Source organism: Fundulus heteroclitus, unplaced genomic scaffold (genome assembly GCF_011125445.2).
Source record: "Fundulus heteroclitus isolate FHET01 unplaced genomic scaffold, MU-UCD_Fhet_4.1 scaffold_80, whole genome shotgun sequence".
NCBI classification, from domain to species: Eukaryota; Metazoa; Chordata; class Actinopteri; order Cyprinodontiformes; family Fundulidae; genus Fundulus; species Fundulus heteroclitus.
In genome coordinates, this window is record NW_023397252.1 from 1,346,474 (window position 1) to 1,367,984 (window position 21,511).

Below are 21,511 nucleotides of genomic sequence, written 5' to 3' on the forward strand. Positions count from 1 at the left end.
CAGCGCTCCAGTTTGGTACAGTTCCCTGTCCATCCTCCATTACTCATCACCTTCAATAAACTCCCTGATAACGGGGCGCGCATGTGGCGCAGCAGGTAGTGCGACCCATATACAGAGGCCTTAGTCCTCGACGCGGTCGACCCGGGTTCGAATTCCAACCCGCGGTCCTTTGCCGAATGTCTCTCCCCCTCTTCTACCCCCCTTCCTGTCAGCCTACTTTCGGAAAAAGCGAGCCACTAGAGCTGCAAAAATCCCCCCCCCCCCCCCCAAAAAAAAAAAAAAAAAAAAAAAAAACAACTCTCTGATAACGTGGCTCTGTGTGCGGCTGAATTTGGGTTCAACTCCACAAATCCTGACAGTACGTTCCAGCCACATGAACCCATCGCCCACACTGAGCCCATGTTTGAGCCAGATGGACCCAACCCCGCTCTCTGTGAGCAGACCAGCAGAGACCGGGCTCGATGAAGACGTGGAGTTTTTCAAGAAGCAGCTTAGGGAGTCCCTGGACGTCATTGCCACACTGTGCGAAGAGCTCGAGTGAAATTACTGTGCTGCGGTTGCCCAGATCTTCTACAGGCCACCTCCACCCAAACCTCTACTCATCAGCCTGTCCGCCTCCTCCGCCACTGCTGCTCTCACCGCTGTTATGGGCGTTCTGAAGCTGAGCCTACTCCCTCAGCCAAACAGCCAGTGACTGAGAAACGCCGCTCTGTGGAGAAAGCTGAGGCGCACCTAAGAGGTAGGAGGAGGGTGCCCAGGCCCCTGCAGCAACCCCTGTCCTTCCAGTTGGTGGGAGATGGGTACGATGATCTTCCTCCGTTGATACCTCCGCGGAGCTACAAGCCGCCTCCTCCGGCGCCAGAACCTTGCTGCTTCAAAGCGCCTCCTTTAGCCCACACATCAATGAGTCTCAGCTGTGGAACGTTTTCTATGGAGACAGCCTAGCTAGTCTGTCCCTGCCTATCTGGTCCCTGTTCACAGGGACAGCTTCGCCGTCGCCGGCCGCTGAAGGACCTGCTTCGCCTCTGCCCACCGCTCTCAAACCCCGTGAGGGCCTGGTCCAGAGGGACCCACCTGCCTCCAACGCTCTGAAGTCCCATAAGGAAGTCCAAGGGGACCCGCCGGCCTCCAATGCACCCGAATCCAGTGAGGCGGTCCAGGAGGCCTGCCTCCAGCCGTTGCTCCCCAACACCAGCCTCTCCCCCGGTCCCCAGAGCCTCAGGTGGCCGGCGTTCACTCCCTCTGGCCCAGATCATAAAAAACAGCAGTTATCATAACTATGCAGAAGAAACACAGCTCTAATTCACCATGTCACCAGGTGACTGTGAAGCCATTCAAGCACTGAGTAAATGCTTAAAAGAAATCAATGCATGGATGTGCCAATTTTTTCTTCTTAAATACAAACAAAACTGAAGTAATAATTTTTGGACCAATAGAGGAGTGATCAAAAGTTAGCACACAGCTTCAGTCACTTCAGCTAGAAACCACTGATCAGGCCTGAAATCTAGGTGTAGTGATAGACTCAGACCTGAACCTCCAAAAGCATCTAAAGACAGTTACAAGGTCGGCTTTCTATCACCTGAAGAACATTTCCAGGATTAAAGGAATAATGTCTCAGCAGGATCTGGAAAAACTAATCCATGCGTTTATTTTTAGTCTGATTGATTACTGCAACGGTGTTTCCACAGGTCTGTCTGAAACGTGGATCAAACAGCTACAGCTGATCTAGAACGCGGCTGCCCATGTCCTCACTAAGACTAAGAATGTAGAGAACATGAACCCGGTTCTGAAGTCATTACACTGGCTCCCTGTATCTCAGAGAATAGACTTTAAAATACTTGTGCTAGTCTATAAATCCCTGAATGGCTTAGCACCTAAATACATCACAGACTTGTTATCAGTGTATCAACCCTCCAGACCACTAAGGTCTTCTGGCTCAAATCTACTCTGCATACCTAGAACCAGAACACTGTAAAAGTGCTGAAAGCCTGACTTCCTTTAAATCAAGATTAAAAACACATGATTACCCTTGACTGTTCTAATTTACTGAAACATCACGAGTTTAAATTTGTAATCCAACTGTTTTTCAAATCATTGTCTGCTTTTAGTTTTCAGATAAGATAGACTTTATTGATCTCACAGTGGAGAAATCCACTAGTGTCACATCGGCTCAATAATCAAAAGAAAGTGGCAAAAGGAGGAAATGGTGCATGAGGTATATACGGTGGATCAAGGAAAAAATAAAAGAAAGCAGAGATTTAAGATGACTTATATACTTTTAAGGTGACTTATATACATATGGATTGACATTGTACATTAAAGTGGTACCAGGTAAGAACAACAGTGAGGTAGTGAGATAACCATAACAGCTGAAGTCTTTTATTTAACAGGATTATTGCACAGGGTATTAAAAAGTAATTGCACTGTGGTTATTTTTCACTTTATTTCAGTTATAGTGCAGCATTATAGAATCTGATAGCAGCAGGGATGAATGATCTGCGGTAGCGCTCCTTTTTACAGACAACGATGTCTAAGTCTGTCACTAAAGGAGCTGCTCAGCTCCTCTACAGTCTGGTGCAGGTGGTAAAAGGTGTTGTCCATGATGGATGTGAGCTTGGACAACATCCTCCTCTCAGCTACTTCCTCCACCGAGTCCAGAGAAAGGTGACCAGATTTCTGAAATCAAATCTGGGGACATTTCTTGCTCGTACATAAAAATCAATACATCTCATCAAGATGAAATTAGGAAATGGGGACAATAATGGTTTCATTTATTTTTACATATTTATTAATATTTAAACAACAGAAATCAAGTGTAAAAGCCAGGAATATGCCTCTCCACACTTTTAGTATATCCTAAGATTAATAAAATGAATACATCAATAGTGTTATTAATAGAAACTAGAACTGTGTCTCTGGGTTGGGGCAAAGTAGTGGGGGTGGGAGTGGAGTGGTCAAGGGTTGTTAGCAGAGCTTTCTAATTTTGTGGGGCCCAAAGAGCTTTGCCGCCTCCTAAGGGGAGAGTGAAATGAGGAAAACAAAATCCACTAAATACAAACGTTTGGCCTGTGGTTGTCTGTGGAGACAGAGTTCCCCCACCTTTTCAAAAAGTGCAACAAATACTCATTCTGTTCACATCTACATACCTATGAACAATAGTTTTTTTTGCATTAACATCAAAAAGAAGGATGATATATGTTTCTTACTGTCAACTGGCCACATCAGAAGCCTGTGCACCCCAAAGAAGCAGATTAATTTCTCCCACTAATGGGCTGTGAGCACAGTTCCACTACTTCCTGAACTTCGGCAGCTCCTTTGTGTCCCGTCTTTCATTACTGGACAGACTGATTAATCCAGGTGTGTCTGACCTCAGTATATTATGTGCAGAACTGAAAATTTTAAAACACAAGAAAAACTACAACTAAACTGCCTCTTCATTCCACCACAGCAAAGGAAGTGCAGTGAAACTCATGTTCAGTGCAGAGACTCAGAAAGAGGTTATATCCTCAGACAATTAGGCTTCTCAACTCAAACCTGAGTATATCATGTCAGGAAGTCTGGAAGTCTATGCTCATAAATCACAACCATAAATCAGCAAAACAACTTGTAATAATAACTCTACTTATAACTAACTTTCTGAAATATAAACTAAAGGTCACCAATCAGTTCTAAAACCTCTTTAGACGAGCCCTTGTTGATCCCTGGAGAACCAGCGTACCAGATTAGCGCCTTACAAAGAGTTTTCAATCATTCAATTCAATTCAATTTTATTTATATAGCGCCAAGTCATGAAACATGTCATCTCAAGGCACTTTACAAAGTCAAGCTCAATCATATTATACAGATTGGGTCAGATTATACAGATTGGTCAAAAATGTCCTATATAAGGAAACCAGTTGATTGCATCAAAGTCCCGACAAGCAGCATTCACTCCTGGGGAAGTGTAGAGCCACAGGGAGAGTCGTCTGCATTGGACATGGCTTTGCTGCAATCCCTCATACTGAGCAAGCATGAAGCGACAGTGGGAAGAAAAACCACCCATTAGCGGGAAGGAAAAACCTCCGGCAGAACCGGGCTCAGTATGAACGGTCATCTGCCTCGACCGACTGGGGTTACAGAAGACAGAACAGAGACACAACAAGAGAAACAAAAAAGCACAGAAGCACACATTGATCTAGTAATCTGTTCTACATTAGATGGTAGTAGCGGGTGAGCCGTCTTCTCTGGATGATGTCACAGTTAACAGAACGCCAGACCAGGTGTACCTACTATGAAGAGAAAAGAGAGAGAACAGAAAGTTAAAGCAGAAATGACAACACATAATGCATAATTGAAGAACAGTAGAACTCAATAGAGTGAGAAAATTAGATCCTGATATACTCCAGTAGCCTAAGCCTATAGCAGTAAAACTATAAAGGTAGCTGAGAGTAACATGAGCCACTAGTTATAATTTTTGTCAAAAAGAAAAGTTTTAAGCCTAGTCTTAAAAGTAGACAGGGTGTCTGCCTCACGGACCAAAACTGGGAGTTGGTTCCACAGGAGAGGAGCCTGATAGCTAAAGGATCTGCCTCCCATTCTACTTTTAGAGACTCTAGGAACCACCAGCAGACCTGCAGTCTGAGAGCGAAGTGCTCTGTTAGGAACATACGGGGTAATCAGAGCTCTGATATATGATGGAGTTTGATTATTAAGGGCTTTATACGTTAGAAGAAGAATTTTAAATTCTATTCTTGATTTAACAGGAAGCCAATGAAGGGAAGCTAAAATTGGAGAAATATGATCCCTCTTGTTGATTTTCATCAGAACTCTTGCTGCAGCATTTTGGATCAGCTGAAGGCTTTGAACTGCATTTTGTGGACTTCCTGATAGTAAAGAATTACAATAGTCCAGCCTTGAAGTAATAAATGCATGGACTAGTTTTTCAGGATCACTCCTGGACAGAATGTTTCTAATTTTGGCGATATTCCGGAGGTGAAAAAAGGAAACTCTGGAAACCTGTTTAATATGGGATTTAAATGACATGTCTTGGTCAAAAATAACACCAAGATTTTTTACTTTATTACCAGAGGCCAGGTTAATGCCACCCAGATTAAGTGATTGGTTAAGAAGTTTATTTTTTGAGGACTCTGGTCCAAAGATTACAACTTCGGTCTTGTCAGAATTTAGATGCAGGAAATTTAAAGTCATCCAGCTTTTGATGTCATCAAGACATGACTGCAGTCAAAGTAATTGATTGGATTTATCAGGATTTATGGATAAATATAGCTGAGTATCATCAGCATAACAGTGGAAATTAATCCCATGCTGTCTGATAATTTTGCCAATCGGAAGCATATATATAGTAAATAGAATTGGTCCAAGGACTGAACCCTGTGGTACTCCACAAGTGACCCTAGAGTTTGAGGAAGATTTATTATTAACATGAACAAATTGGAATCTGTCTGACAGATAAGATTTAAACCAGCCTAATGCTTTCCCCTTAATCCCTACAGTATGTTCAAGTCTTTGTAGGAGAATATTGTGATCAACTGTATCAAACGCAACACTGAGATCTAACAGGACAAGTATAGACACAAGTCCATTATCTGAGGCCATGAGAATATCATTAGTGACCTTCACCAGAGCTGTTTCAGTGCTATGATGAGCTCTGAAGCCTGACTGAAACTCCTCAAGTAGGTCATTACTTTGTAAATGTTCACAAAGTTGATTAGCAACTACTTTCTCAAGAATTTTAGATAAGAAAAGAAGATTAGATATAGGTCTGTAATTTACTAACTCATCTTGATCAAGAGAAGGTTTCTCAAGTAAAGGTTTAATAACAGCTACTTTCAAAACCTGTGGTACATATCCATTTACTAAGGATAGATTAATCATGTCTAAAATAGGACCACTGATCAGAGGGAATACCTCCTTAAACAACTTGGTTGGGATTGGGTCTAACATACAGGTAGAAGGTTTAGATGAAGCTAAAACTTTAGATAGCTCAGAAAGCTCTACTGCTTTTAAACAGTTCAGACACTGCACAGGTTCTAAGGATTCCTCCAATGCTGCCTCACTTACTGAGGACGAGGTAATCATGTTTAGGAGGATGCCAATTATTTTATTTTTAATGGCATCAATTTTATTTATGAAGAATCCCATAAAATCATTACTACTAAGAGCTAAGGGAATGGATGGATCAACAGAGCTGTGGCTCTGGATAAGTTTGGCAACTGTACTAAAGAGAAATCTAGGATTATTTTTATTCTCTTCAATTAATGATGAAAAATATGCTGCTCTAACTCTGCGGAGGGTCTTGTTATACAACAATAGTCTGTCCCTCCAGATTAAGTAGGATTCCTCTTGGTGTGTAGAGCGCCATTTTCTCTCCAATTTCCTAACATTGTGCTTCAAGGAACGCAGCTCTGAATTAAACCAAGGAGCCAGCTTCCTGTGAATAATCACCTTCTTTTTCAAGGGAGCTACATTGTCTAATGCAGAACGCAATGAGGAAGTCACATTGTTTGCAAAGGTATCGATTTGTGAATGGGAAGAAACAGCAATGCTGCCATCTACAGGGCATTTCTGCAATACTGAGGATATTAAAAAGGGGACAGACTCTTTAAGTTTTGATACAGCATTATCCGATAAAAATCTACTATAATGGAACCCTCTTTTGGGGGTGGAGAATTCAGTTAGATTAAACTCAAATGTTATTAAAAAATGATCAGACAGGACAGGGTTGTGAGAGAATACTGTTAATTCTTCACAATCAATGCCATATGTCAGAACAAGGTCTAAAGTATGGAGCCGAGAGTGCGTCGGTTCATGCACATTTTGAGCAAAACCAATTGAATCTAGGATAGTTTTAAAGGCTACACTAAGGTTATCACATTCAGTGTCAACATGGATGTTAAAATCACCCACTATAATAACCTATTTAACACCAAATCAGATAAGAAATCTGACAACTCATCCAAAAACTGAGAGTAAGGGCCTGGTGGACGATACAAAACAACAAACAGAAGAGGTTTTATTGCTTTGCAGTTTGGATGAGGGAAACTGAGGGTTAAATGTTCAAAAGAACTGTAATTATTAGTTGGCCTGGGACTAATTAATAAATCAGACTGAAAGATAGTTGCCACTCCTCCTCCTCTTCCCACAGATCTGGGAATGTGGAAATTTGAATAACTGGAGGGGGTTGACTCGTTTATACTAACGTAGTCCTCTTGTAACCAGGTTTCTGTGAGACCTGGCCATTCTGTTATGTGTCATTCTGTTACATTTTATCCGAGTGTCTTTCACTCATGTGAGCAGCAACTCGTGGTCTTGTCTAAGTTTTATTGATTACTTTTAAACCTGGACACGAACCAAACATTTCTCACAGGATCAGCCCGATCCAAATAAAATGAATCGCTTAATACACCTACCATAACACAGCAGCTCCCCATCAGTTGTCACCGGTTGACAACGAATTTCCACTTCTTCTTCTTCTGTTTTAAAAGTGGTGCGCTCTTCTTCTTCTTCGTGTTTTAATGGCATCTGACATCCAAAGGGATCATTACCGCCATCTAGTGGTGCGCTCTGTTCCTCGTCTTTATATTATCAGCTGCGCAACCAGCTACCGTAACACTTTTTCCCCCTCTGTAAAATCGGGGACATTTCCGGGGACAGCTTTAGCCGGGGACAGGTGGTCCAAAACGGGGACAGTCCCCGGAAATCGGGGACGTCTGGTCACTCTTGTCCAGAGTGCAACCCAGGACAGAAGTGGCCTTCCTCACCAGCTTATTCAGCCTCTTTCTGTTCCACTCTGTGCGGCCAGGGGCCCAGCAGACGACAGCGTAGAGGAGTGCTGAGGCCACCACAGAGTCGCAGAAGGTCTTTAGCAGAGGCCTGCTCACTCCAAAGGACCTCAGCCTCCTCAGGAGGTGGAGGCGGCTCTGGCCCTTCTTATACAGAGCGTTGGTGTTATGAGTCCAGTCCAGTTTATTGTTGATGTGAACACCCAGGTATTTGAAACTCTCCACAGTTTCTATGTCCTGCCCCTGGATGTTCACGGGTGAGTGAGGTGGGGGTCTTCTCCTGAAGTCGATCACCATCTCCTTGGTCTTATTAGTGTTTAAGCACAGATGGTTTTTCTCACACCAGTCCACAAAGTCCCTGATGAACGACCGGTACTCCTGCTCGTTCCCCTCAGACACACAGCCCACAATGGCCGAGTCATCAGAGAACTTCTGAACATGGCAGCTGTCCGTGTTGTAGGTGAAGTCCGAGGTGTAGAGGGTGAAAAGAAACGGAGACAGAATTGTGCCCTGGGGGGCCCCGGTGTCAGTCAGAATGCCACTTCTGACTGACAGCCGTGCAGCCGCACGTGCTGAGGGCGGTCAGTGAGGTAGTCAATGGTCTAGTCAACTAGATGTTTGTCCACCCCAGCGTCCTCCAGCTTCGCCCTCAGCAGCACCAGTCTGATGGCGTTGAAAGCGCTGGAGAAGTCAAAGCGCCCGCTGCAGCAGACCCGGCTGCATAAACAAATTACAGGTGAGGCATTCCATTTTTTTAGGGGGTCACACTTTTTCAGAATTTTTTTTTATATGCTTCAGGCTGAACAGTTGCTCTGTGACTACTCCTACAGTGCTGAGAAAGAAATTCTTAATAAAATCCCAAAATCTAAAAAAAAAAAAAAAAACAAATAGCAATAGGCTTCTTTTGAACCCATTGAGCTGGAGCAAAAACAGCTTATGGGCAGGTTATAAAAATTTGGAAAACTTTTCACCACATTTGTTGAGCTTTTAGAAAGAATTACTAGCACAATATTTCAAAATAGTTGTCAATGTCTGGAAGAAAACTAAAACCATTTTATTAAAATGCCATCTCCTTCAACTAATTTTACCGATTAATTTATTTTTCAAATAAGTTGAATCTTTTGAATCTGACATCATCAATGAATAATAGTTATAATGAATAATATTGATCAATAGTTATAATAAAGCAAGAAAAGAAAAATCAAGTGTCACTATGAAATTGTATTGGTCAATGTAAATGCCCCAAGAGGGGTTGAGTTCTACTGATCAACTTAAAAATATTTCATGGCTGTGAAAGAGAATTGTTTGGTTGAGCTCTGTAAGAGAAATTAAGTCTATATTAAGGTAGATTTACAACTCACGTTGGGAAGCTATTGATAAAAGTTTTTTTCCCAGTTGATATATTGTGCTTGTTAAAGTGATCTTGTGTGTTATTTGGTTGACTGGTAAATTTTGTGTGGAGCCCATATGTGCAAAGCTTTTTCTTTGCTTCAGCACAGTTGTGTGGTAATTACATGTTCTTGTGTGTTTAATAGTTCTATGCTTTTAACATGAGAGAGTTTGAGATTTGGGCTTGTTTTATTTCTTTTAAGTTGGGCAGGTTTTATGCTGGGTTTGGGTTGGAAATCAACAGTGAGGCAAACTGTAGCGCTTTGTCTTGACTCAAAAGTCCAGCATAAGTTACACGCTGATAAACATGAGTGCTGGTGTCAGGCTGAACACTGACTGAAATAATAATTCATACTAGAAGAGGTTCTGTACTTACAGCAGCTAGGGAGCACAAGGATCAGAATAAAGCAGAGTTCCCTTCTGCCTAAAAGTAACCCAAGTTTCTGCAGTTTGGCAGTTTTCCTGCTTGGTTCTGCTCCTGGTGCTCCTAGCTGTCCTAGCTAACCCTCCTAGCGTGAATGTTTATTCCAGTGTTGACTTCCATGCTGACATTTCAAACAGAAATTAATGGCACTCCTTCCAGCTCGCTCTCGCTTGCTTTGTTGTCACTTCTTGTAATTGTTTGGTAATCAGACCGAATATCCATCCCACACCACCGACACTGACGGTGACCACAGTCTCTGAAGGCTATGAATGTATTACCCACCACCCGGCCCTCTCCAGCTGTAATTGGCTAGCATGTTGCCTTCAGTCGTTGATTTGATTGGTTGAATTGCATAATTGACACATCAAAGAAAGTAGTAATAGAACGATGGCCACTCCAAAGTAAAAAAAAAAAAAAAGACAGCTTCCAGTCCAAGGCGGGCACGGCCCCCCAGTGCCCACCCATTCCACCGGGTCTGTGCTGCAGCAAGTAGATGATGGCATCCTCTACTCTGATGTTGGGAGTACATCAGCAGCGTCTCCAGGGTGGGGCTCACCACGATGCGTAGGTGTGCTAGGATGAGGCGCTCCACTGTCTTCATTAGATGGGAGGTTAGAGTTACTGGTCTAAAGTGGGCTGGTTCCCTGGCGTGCGGCGTTTTGGGAACCGGTACCACACAGGAGGTCTTCCACAGGGTGGGCACCACCCCCAGGCTGAGGCTCAGGTTGCAGATGTAGCTGAGGACCTCACAGAGCTCATCTGCACAGGCGGGCTGGGGGTTGGAGACGTGTGGAGAGTTGAAGGCATGGAGGGGGCCAGTGTGAGGGGAGTCAAACCGTGTGAAGAACCTGTTTAACTCATCTGCAAACCTGGTGTCACCGTCTGCAGCCCTGCTGCTCTTCTGCCCAAAGCCGGAGAAGTTCTTGAGACCTCTCCACTGTACGCTGCTCCTCTCTGTCCCCTGAGTTGAAAGCCTTTTTCTTCTGGTTCAGGAGGACTTTCAGCTCAGGGGTCACCCGGGGGGGGGGGGGGGGGGGGGGGGGTTGTTTGCAAAGCACCATATCGTAGCCGTTGTGTAGGCACAATGCTCTCCACACAGAAGTTCATGTAGTCAGTGATGCATTCAGTCAGGCTGTTGATGTCATCACCATGAAAGCTTTGGAACATGCTCCATTCTGTGGTTCTGAAACAAACCCTCAGTTTCTCAGTGGCCTCATCTGACCAAACTTTCACTGAGCTCTTCTGTGCATAGAGTTTTTTTTGTCTCTGGTTGTACACGTGACATACTGGGTGAGTGTGGGGAGGGTGCAACAAAGGGGAGGTTTGGTTGAAATCTCCGGTCATGAGAAGGAGAGCGCGGGGGTGCTGTGTCTGCAGCCTGGTCACCGCGCCGTGGATCCGCTCACACGCAGCGGTGGCGTCCGCGGAGGGATGTAAACACAGAGCATAATCACGTGACCAAACTCTAGTGGGAGACAGTATGATAGTACGTACGAGTTCATTTCTCATGTTTTATCCATCCATCCATCCATCCATCCATCCATCCATCCATCCATCCATCCATCCATCCATCCATCCATCCATCCATCCATCCATCCATCCATCCATCCATCCATCCATCCATCCATCCATCCATCCATCCATATTATGCTTTATATTATTTCAATTTTTCTACATTTTATTCCTACTTGCTTTTATTCTGCTTTATTTTCCTATGTTTTAATCATATAAGGCACTTTGTGTTACTCTTGTACAAAAATGTGCTGTACAAATGAATATGCCTTGCCTTAATATTGTTAATAACTGCGTTGTTTATCTGTTTCGATTTTTCCCTCTGTTCCGTTTCAGGAGTCCATGTTTTTCAGCTGATGTTTTCCTGTTACTGGGATGAGGAGACTCAGAGAGGTGATGGTGCTATGCGGTTCGGTTATAATGGAGAAGACTTTATTGCTCTGGATTTAGAGACTCCGAAATGGATTGCTCTACAACCACAAGCCACCGCAATGATTCTTGTATGGGACGTGAATAATGTTAGATCGATGGAGAATAAAATGATTCTCACCCAGGCTTGCCCTGATTGGCTTAAGAGATCTTTGAACAGAGGGAAGAGCATTCTGCTGAGAACAGGTAATTATATGAGAAGATCAAATAAAAATGATTTTATTATGACTGGGATGTTGGGATGTTTAAAATCTATGATTTTACTCTCTGTTTAATATGACATGCTTCTTTAAACTAATGTTAAGATCATTTGGGGAATCCATACTGAGTTATTAAGAGTTAGTAGCAATTCATAAAATCAGTTTAGCAACACAGGATTCAGAGCATGAGTCAAATTTCTCTTCCATTGGGCTTCCAAAATCCACGATATCATTATTTGATATTAGTCAATGATATCCTTTGATTATACTCTATGGAAATTTTTAATTTGAAATAAAAAATATCTGGGAAGTCCTCTCTGTCATTCTGGCATGGTGCAACACAAAATAGGTTTGTTAATCCTCTTACAGTGTAACTACCTGGCTTGATCTGTATGTGAATGGAAGTTTTATTTTTTGTCATTTTATTTTTAAATCATCCTCATTCCCAATCATTTACCATTAACTGGTGGCCCTAATCTGTTTTTATGTCAACCCTTTCTGACTCCATTGACCTATTTGTTTCCCCCTGATTTTCTCATTTCTACATTTCCAGAGCATCCCTCCTTGTCTCTGCTGCAGAAGTCTCCTTCCTCTCCTGTCAGCTGCCACGCTACAGGTTTCTATCCTAACAGAGCCCTGATGTTCTGGAGGAAAGATGGAGAGGAAATTCATGAGAATGTGGATCATGGAGAGATCCTTCCAAACGATGATGGGACCTTCCAGATGAGGGTTTACCTGAACATTTCCTCAATCAGTCCTGAAGACTGGAGGAGGTACGACTGTGTGTTTCAGCTTCATGACAAAGAAGAAATCATTAAACTGGATGAAACAGTTATAAGAACCAACAGAGGTAAGCCAAATGATGTGCCTGATACTTTTTGTGTATTTTACTTCTAAATCTAAAAGTCATGTTATTGGAAATTGGGAAGAAATGAGAGTACTTGCATAAGAACATCTTAACTCCATGCAGAAAGATTGTAAGCAAAGTTCCCAGGGCCTTCTTGCAGCAAAGTGAGGGTGCTACCAACTATGCCATTATGTAGCCCATCCAATTTAATTCTTTGTATTTATATGGCACCAATTCACATGATATGTTATCTCAAGGCAGTTTACAAAGTGAATTCAATCAAATCATACAGACAGACTAGTTAAAAAGTTTTCCATCCAAGGAAACTCGGAAGACTGCATCGAGTCATTGATTTGCAGCATTCACTCCTCCTGGATGAATGTAGAGGCAATGAAGAGGAAAAATTCCATTTAACAGGAAGAAACATTCACTGGAGCCACGCTCAGTGTGTTCGGCCATTGGCCATGACCAACTGGGGCTATAGACAGACACACACACAAACAAAAATAAAAAAACAAGGCTGTCATAGTTATGGTTCTGTTTAGTTTGACTTTACACTAATGAGGAATTTTTCTGTTAATTCGTTCACTATTAAGCCACCAGCAGTTATCTTTCCAGCTCAGTCTGTGTCCAGCCACCACCCCACTCTGGATTATCTCCACCTGTTCCCACTAATTAGTCACTCAGCTCACCTGTTCACCAGCTTACTAATACCTGCCTCTGCCTACTCAACTCAGTCAGAACATCTCACTCTCTTCACTGCTCTTCCCATGGGATTTGCCTTTGCTTCACCTGCTCATGTGTGCTCTGCCAGCTGGACACTTCTGCTAAGGTCGCCTGTGTCTGCATGCTGCAGTTCAGCTTGTTTCCTGCTCTACTGGATCCTGTGTGCCCTGCCATCTAACCTCTCCTAGTTGAGATTGCCTGGGTCTCCATGCTGTCATGCTTCCTGTTCCTCTGTGAGTTTCAGCTGCTTGCTTAACTGTTCTAGTGGTTCTCCGATCTACGCAGCCTGCTGGTTCTGTCACCGCCTACATCTCCCGGTTCTCTTCTGACCGCTGCAAACCAGCACTTTCTACCAGGATTCTTCTGCTAAGACTGTGACTGTTTGCCTGCTTCATCTGCCATTATTTACCCCTTCAATAAACCCTTTTAAAATGTAATTTTGTGTCTGGCTGAAAATCGTGTTCACCTGCAGTAAAGTTTGACAAAGCCAATTTTATTCATAAAGCACTTTTCAATAACAAGAGGATTCAAAGTGCTGTATATGAACAACAACAAAAAAAAGAAAGTGGAAAGAAAAGCATTACAGTGACAGAGGGAAAACATTACAGAAGAAAGCACGTTGCACTGGAATAGTAGCAGCAGGTCTGATACAGTATAAAACAAGTTGGACTCCAAATTTCAACATCAACAGTTAAAGGCAATTCTAAACAAATGTTTTTAAACTTGATTTACATGAACTCAGGGTTTCAGCACGTTTACAGTCCTCTGGGAGTTTGTTCCAGATAAATGGAGCATGAAAACTAAATGTTGCGGACTCTGCACTGACTCTCCACAGACGTTTTACCCATCATATGAGGGCCTTTACATGAAAGATTTTAAGTGCACCTAATAGTTGGAAAATGACTTTCCTGGTCTAGACCCTGGGTTGTTAGCATTTTGGAGTACTAAAAAAGTTCACTTGGTCATTTAGGCATTTATTGCTTTATTCCACGGCCCATGTTCCCCCAACAGGACAGACTCCGCCCGGCATCTATGTGGCTATTAGGGGCTCAGTGTTCCTGACTCTGTGGCAGCCTTTAGTGCAGCCATCTTTAGAAACTCCATGCTTTTACAAAACAGATATTTTTACCAAAGCAGGTAAAAATATGTCTTGACTCTGCGCACTCTCTCTCCTGGAGGAAGTTTGAGTTTCACTCAGGGCTGGCCCGAGGCAAAGCGAACTAAGCAGCCACTTGGGGCCACCGGGAGGCACCCCAATTTTAACTACTTTTAATTTTAATAACTTAAACAAGTGATATAAATCAATGAATGAATCAAGAGAAAACAATTTATTTAATATGTTTTAATAAAAGAGCAAAGTATTTTAAGTATCATTTATTTATTTTATATATTAATACATAATTGTAAATCACTGTATAATCACTGTATTCATTTATAATATTCGCTATAACATTGTAACGTGATATTTGTGTCAATAATCTTCTAGCATAGGTGATTCTGCATGGTGGGAGGAGGGCCTCCCCAAAAAATTCTGCTTTGGGCCCTCAAGAGGCTTGGGCCGGCACTGGTTTAACTGCATGCAAACTACGAATGCATGCGACTCTGAGCTGAAAGTATAGGAACCCCTAATAATCAAACTTCTTCATACATCAGAGATCTGATTACCCCATATGTTTCTAACAGAGTACTTCATTAGATTTAAATGATGTGGCTCTTTTGTTGTGGTCTATAGCGGAGTCCATTGTGAGTGATTTTTGTCTGTATAATAAGTGTTTTTTAAATGTCAATGGCAACTCAATTTCCCCTTTGGGGATTAATAAAGTAATCCTTATCCTTCTCTCAGACTGCAGGTGTACTGGTGGTTCCTAGAGTCTCTAAAAGTAGAATGGGAGGCCACTCTTTTAGTTTTCAGACTCTCCTCCTGTGGAACATTACTCCCCGTTTTGGTTTGTGAGGCAGACACCCGTCTACTTTTAAGACCAGGCTTAAAACTTTCCTTTTTGAGATTTTTCCCACTCTGCTGAGTTTTCCTACTGTTTGTATTGTATTGTTGTATTGTATTTGTATTGTTTGTTGTTATTTCAACTTTTAACTTTTGGTTCACTCTCATTTTTCTCTTCATAGTAGGTACACCTGGTCTGGGGTTCTGTTAGCTGTGACATCATCAGGGGAGACAGATCATCCGCTATTACCATCTAACATAGAAAGTACTCCTGGGTCAATGTGAGCTTCTGTGCTTTCTGTGTCTCTGCTCTGTCTTCTCTAAGCCCCAGTGGGTCGAGGCAGATAAGCGTTCACACTGAGCCTGGTTCTGGTTCTGCTGGAGGTTCTCCTCTCTGTTAAAGGGGAGTTTTCCTCTCCACTGTCGCTTCATGCATGCTCAGTATGAGGGATTGCTGCAAAGCCATCAACAATGCAGACGACTGTCCACTGTGGCTCTACGCTCTTTCAGGAGGAGTGAATGCTGCTTGGAGAGACTTGATGCAACCTGCTGGGTTTCCTTAGAGAGGAAACTTTCTCACCAACCTGGAGGATCTGATGGAGGCTGACTTTGTAAAGTGCCTTGAGATGACATTTGTAAACATATATATACATAAAATTGAATTGAATAGTGATAATATATTGAATATTAATAAATGCGCTTAGGGCACCCAAATAGCTGGCACCACCCCTGCATATATCCACACATATTTATATGCACACATATACACAAATAAAACAGGTGGGCTTACACTTGCCTACATACTGTTACAAAGTCACATCATTACTTTTAAAAGATGTATAATATTTTAAGATTCTCATAATACCTGAGGAAGGGTGTTCCATAGTGTTAGCTCACAGAAATTAAAAACTTGTTTAAGTTTTACAAAAGCTCAGATTTTATCATCAGAATTTATTAGATAGAATTAGATAAATGCAAAAGATTTGCAAAGATGTAATAACAAGCTTTTATTTTGTTCTGTTTTTGTTTACCAGAGAGGCATAGTAACATTACCATCCCAATCATAGCTGCTGTGATTGCTTTTGTTCTGGTTTCCATCATTGCTGCTGCTGGATATGTGGTCTATAAAAGGAACAGAGGTAAGTGACTTGGATTTTGTGTTTGAGATAATATATTATTGATGCCTTCATCCATTTTTGAATGCTATATTTGATTTACCACCACTCTCTCTGACCTTTCAGCTGACGAGACTCACTTTGAACTGATTTCAGAGACCTGATGAACAATCCATTGCCTGGTGTTTGAATTAATTATAAATTCTTTCAATGAAATGTTGATTTTTTTAATACTACATCACATTAGAAGAAATTAACCCACCTTGTATTAAGTGAAACCAAATTTCTATTTGCCAAAAGCTGTTTATCGAACCATAGATCCAGTTCAAGTCAAACTTGTTTAATCTACTGACGGTTTCAGTTCAGAGCAGATGAAACTAATCACATGAAGGTGACTGTTAAAGAATTTATGCAGAGTTAAATAGCTTTTCATAAACTAAAACACCATAGAGTTGCTGCTGAAGGGAGAAAACAAAAGCCTTTGTCTTAGGGCTTGGCGATATAGAAAAAAAAAAACGTATTGATAAAATAAAACTCATATTGATCGATATCGATTATTATCAACAAATTCAAAACATATATTTTAAGTGCAGCCCTGGCCATTTTATGCTGTTGCTTAGCAACCTATTTATAGATATAAAACACACAAACACTGAATTCAAAATCAACCCTTTATTCAACCAACTTTTTACCAAAACTGCAAGTTTTAAAAAAAGAACGCATGCACTCTGAACCCTTTAAAGGGGGCGGAGCTTAGTGACAGGGCTTTCCAGGGTCTGCGTTGTGATTGGTTGAATGGATGATGTAATGACTGTAATATTAACATACGTCTTTAAAATGCAAAAGGAAGGAAAACTCTTATTGACCTTTTTTGTTCTATCATTGATATACATCTATCGATCAATATTGTTATTGAATTATCGTCTAGCCCTACTTTGTCTTTGGAAAATGTATTTTTAATGCAAGGTTCTACATTCCCGCTCGGGTTAAATTTGTGGACAGATATACCGTTAGCTTTTCTCATTTAGTACCTGGAATCTTTTTTAGCAGCTAAAGTTGAGCTGATCTTTTGGTCTGTCAAAGGTTTATGTTCTTATTTTTATACATAATATTATCATTTGTTGAAATAAATATTTCCTTCCTAAGAGTTGTTTGCTTCATATATTATTAATTTTTACTCTATTCAGAGTAACATAGATTTCTTTGATGTTTTAGCAAGTTTCCTCAGGGTTGCTTTTATTTTTCCCCATCATTATCAGCTTCTCAGGGGCCCGTTTCACTAAACTGACTCGTCAGATGGATTTAGTTCCACAGAGCTCCACAGATCCATCAGGAATCACTGCCATTGGGAAGGATTTCAATACCACATAAAATGGGCGAACCATTCAGGATCGCCTGGCAAAATTTTCATACATATGAATCAGAGAAGAAACTGTTTGGATTCAAACAACAATGGAGGCTCGCAGTGAGGAAGCAGGGGTGATCAGACGCCCCCGAGTGCCTGTTGTGGATGACCTGACCCTGGCAAAAGCTATCCTGGAAATGTCCCCATTTTCACTGTATCATGACGGAGTGAAAAAGTTTAATGGTATTTACCTATTCCTGACACTGTCCCGTAGTAGAATTGCTCAGCCGAATGCGCCTTCCCTGCCCTGTCGCTGTTGCAGTTAGGGCAAAACAAACCAAACCCTCCAACAGAGATGTTCCCCATTTTTATTAGAGCAATCTTGTCACATTGATGCTGCTAATTAATCAGTGTTGCCCAAACTACAATATAATAATTCAGTAAAAACAGCAGAGAATGGCTTTGAAGGCCCTTGTTAGTGAAAAGATGGTTTCAGTTTTGATATGGGATTCGATGTGAGTGGTTGAAGAAGCATATCAGAAAAGAGGACGGACAGGTGGTGGAACAAAATCCATCTGGCAAGAGTCAGGTTACCGTTTCACAAAGCTGGGTTAGTAGATATTTAGAGTAATTTCTGTGGTAAATTACTGCATACCCTGCCTTTTCTGTTTCAGAAACCTCAGAAGCCATTACTCTGAGTCAAATTATGACAACAAATTACACTGTGAAACAACCCAAAGAGCGCTGCTACCAAGCAGAGTTGTTGGGCTAACCATGAGTTTAGTCTTATTTCCTGCTACTGCATTGGTGAATCACATTATCTGCATTCCATCGGTCTTCTTTTATGGTCGTGCTCACACCTAACTCGGTTGATTGGACTTTGAGTTTAGTTACCTGATTGATATCAACTGTTTTACAAAGGGAAAATGCTGATTATGGCAGCGAGTAGTAGAACTACTCAGAGTAGTATCATTGAAGAATATAGAGTATTATTTAATACAAAGTGTATAACGTGACAGTTGAAGATAATAATAGGAGTTTTCTATACAGAAGTGAATCTATAAGTACCTGGATCCAAGCACCTGTAGGTGTTTGTGAGAGTGCACTTCTGTGTGTAAGGTTTATCCAGGAGAAAACTGCTCACTAGTGGTTGTGAAGAGCCAAAGAGCCGACCCCCAGAGCACCGAACCAGACGCCAGGGGAACCAGAACCCCAGATGTCCGAAGGGACCCTCAGAGGGTGCCCAAGAGGGACCAACACAGGGAAACTCCCCCATCCCAGGGAAGAGACGGAGTCCCGAGAAATCCCCTAACAGCCACAAAGCCGAAGCCCCTGGGAGACACAGGAATGAGCCAATGGGCTTTGCTGGCAGCCAGCTACGCCAAAGCAGATACAGCCATGGGACACCATTTTTTTTCAATGCTAAGTAATGGACGTCATTGTAAAAGGTTTTCATTAGTTGTAAATTTATGACTATAAAAGTTTACGACTTCCAGGTCCTCACTAAAAACACAGCTATATCAACTATAAAGATTTTAATATTTAATACATGAAACAATAAAAGAACAAAATGTGAAATACTTATGAATTCAGTCCAGCACGAACAACTAACCCACCAACAGCTCACGTGCCGGTTATTATGGAGAAGGAGCTGAACGCCGCAAATTCTGACTTTTTCACAAACGCCACAAGATCCGACAGCTTTTCATTCCAAACCCACATAATGCCTTGTGCGAATTATGGCGGGAACTTCTGCCACAAACCATTGTTCAGCCAGAAGTTCTGTGCATAATTGTATGTACATCGTCTCTCCCAATATTGAGGTGGATAACAATATAATTATCAGGACTAATAAAATTATATTATTTTTGCATTTAATCTATGTAAGGGATAATGTCCGACAAGGTGTCCATTATCAGAAATTACTGGACTTCCCACTTATACCTTGGTCACTTATGAAACACAGAAACTTGAAATTATAATTTCAACTGTCAATTGTATTGCTGTTTGAGACCGAATTTAACCTTATTCTATATTCCTTCAGATGAACTTTGGTTCTCTATCTTAGATCTGCAGTGAACCCAAGATTCACTGAATCATTCGTATGATGATGGTTTTCAACTATGTTCTTTTATGTGTACATAGTTACTTAGTTGCTTTAATCTTAATTTTGTTAAGTAGTTTTAGTTAAAGCTAGTAGAGAGGATTTGCTGATTGAAATATAGCGTCAACTCTGACTAACCACATTCTATAACGGTGTTACCTGGATGTGCATTAGTTTCTGTGAATGTATTCAATATGTGTGCACTGTGTGCAGTGTGTGTAGATTCAGGTTTTTGACAAGGTTTTTATTTTTATTTCAGTTAACTAAAATGTATTTTGTTCCAATTTTTATAATTTCGGTAGGTTTAGTTAACAACCTTGTTAAGAGCAAAAATATTTGTCACTATTATGAGCATATGTAACAGTTTTCTGTCATGGTGTTACAAAAACTGAGGATTGTAGGCTCTGTATTTATTTTTTTTTTGGTTGATTCTCTAAACTACATCATGTAACACGACCTTTTATCATAGTTGTCCAACCGGCTTGGTAACTTTAGTTGTTTTTGTATTTCATTTTAAAAATGTGTTGCTCTTCCTTTTGGCTCCAATCTCAGTTTCTCTTGAATGGCCTTTAGAAAACAAAAGCTGCATAGCTTTAACTCTAGCTTTAGATCATTGTAACTACTTTCCATTTGAAATTGTAATAACCAATTTCTTAACACATTCCATTGAAATATTTGTTGCTATAAAATATGAACAATTACATTTTTACAAATATTATTTTAAACTGCATTATTGTTTTGTGGATTTATTTTCTCTTGAAACTTTTTTTTTGTATTTTAATTTATCTGAGACATGTTCGATTTTTATTTTCCATGATGACCTGAAAGCAAGAAACACAGAGACAGCGTACAGTGTGAAAGGTTTATTGAAGGGAAGGATAGATCTGGCTGGCTAGAAAGGCTCTGGTTATAAACTAAAGGGATGTGAGAGGAGAGGTGAGCGCCACTAACTGACAGGCTGGTTAGATGGTGCAGTAAAGGGTGACTTATTGGAAGAGTGGAGGATGATGGAACAGAGAGAGTGAGTCTGGCTGCAGTTGTCCATGATAAGCACAGATGCGGTAAATGATGTTACAATTCATGGTGGAGGGTGCACAGGCCAGATGGTAACTGGAGGATGCAAGTAGGTAGAGAGAAGCAACAACTGACTGGAGTGCCAGGAAGTCTCATGGGATTTGGGAGTTCCAGAGGACTGGTTCATGTTGACCCAGGTGGGACTGAGAAGAGAAGAATAAGGAATTAGTTGGGAAAATGCTGGCCTCATTACTCCTAATTTGCGTAGATGGAAAACACCTGTAGCTGGCGTCCACCTGTCGCTCCCTGCAGGAGGAAGATAAGAACAGCAACAACATACCTTTGCTGCACAGAGCCACATACCAAACAAGGTGAGTCTTTCAACACTCAGTAGCTGCAGGCAGGAAGGATCATACAATAAATTGTGTTTTCCCACTAATCAGTGTGATCTGGCATGGTTGGAATTTTAAACAATAATTGACTTCCTAGACTTATTGAACAAGGAAACGGTGAAGTGATGAAGGTTCAGCACTTTTATCGAGAAACAGAGCGGAGATAACGCAGATGGAAGAAATCGCACCCCACGGTCTGGCCGCCAGCCCGTCTGCCCTGTTTGTGTTCCTCCTTGCTTTCCGCTCTCCCTCACACCAGACAGCAGCCTTGCCGTGAGACAAAACAGAGAC

The 21,511-nt window shown here is 41.5% G+C and overlaps 1 protein-coding gene across 1 annotated transcript; it reads left to right on the top strand.

Moving 5' to 3' along the window:
- The first annotated feature begins 412 nt into the window (after positions 1-412).
- On the top strand, positions 413-16,898 carry LOC118562056 (HLA class I histocompatibility antigen, alpha chain G-like). The gene is made up of 6 exons (XM_036134349.1): positions 413-537; positions 787-800; positions 982-1,146; positions 12,289-12,585; positions 16,285-16,389; positions 16,492-16,898. The coding sequence occupies exons 1-6, from the start codon at positions 413-415 to the stop codon at positions 16,527-16,529; spliced, it is 744 nt and encodes a 247-aa protein (XP_035990242.1). The 3' UTR covers positions 16,530-16,898.
- The last annotated feature ends 4,613 nt before the right edge of the window (positions 16,899-21,511 follow it).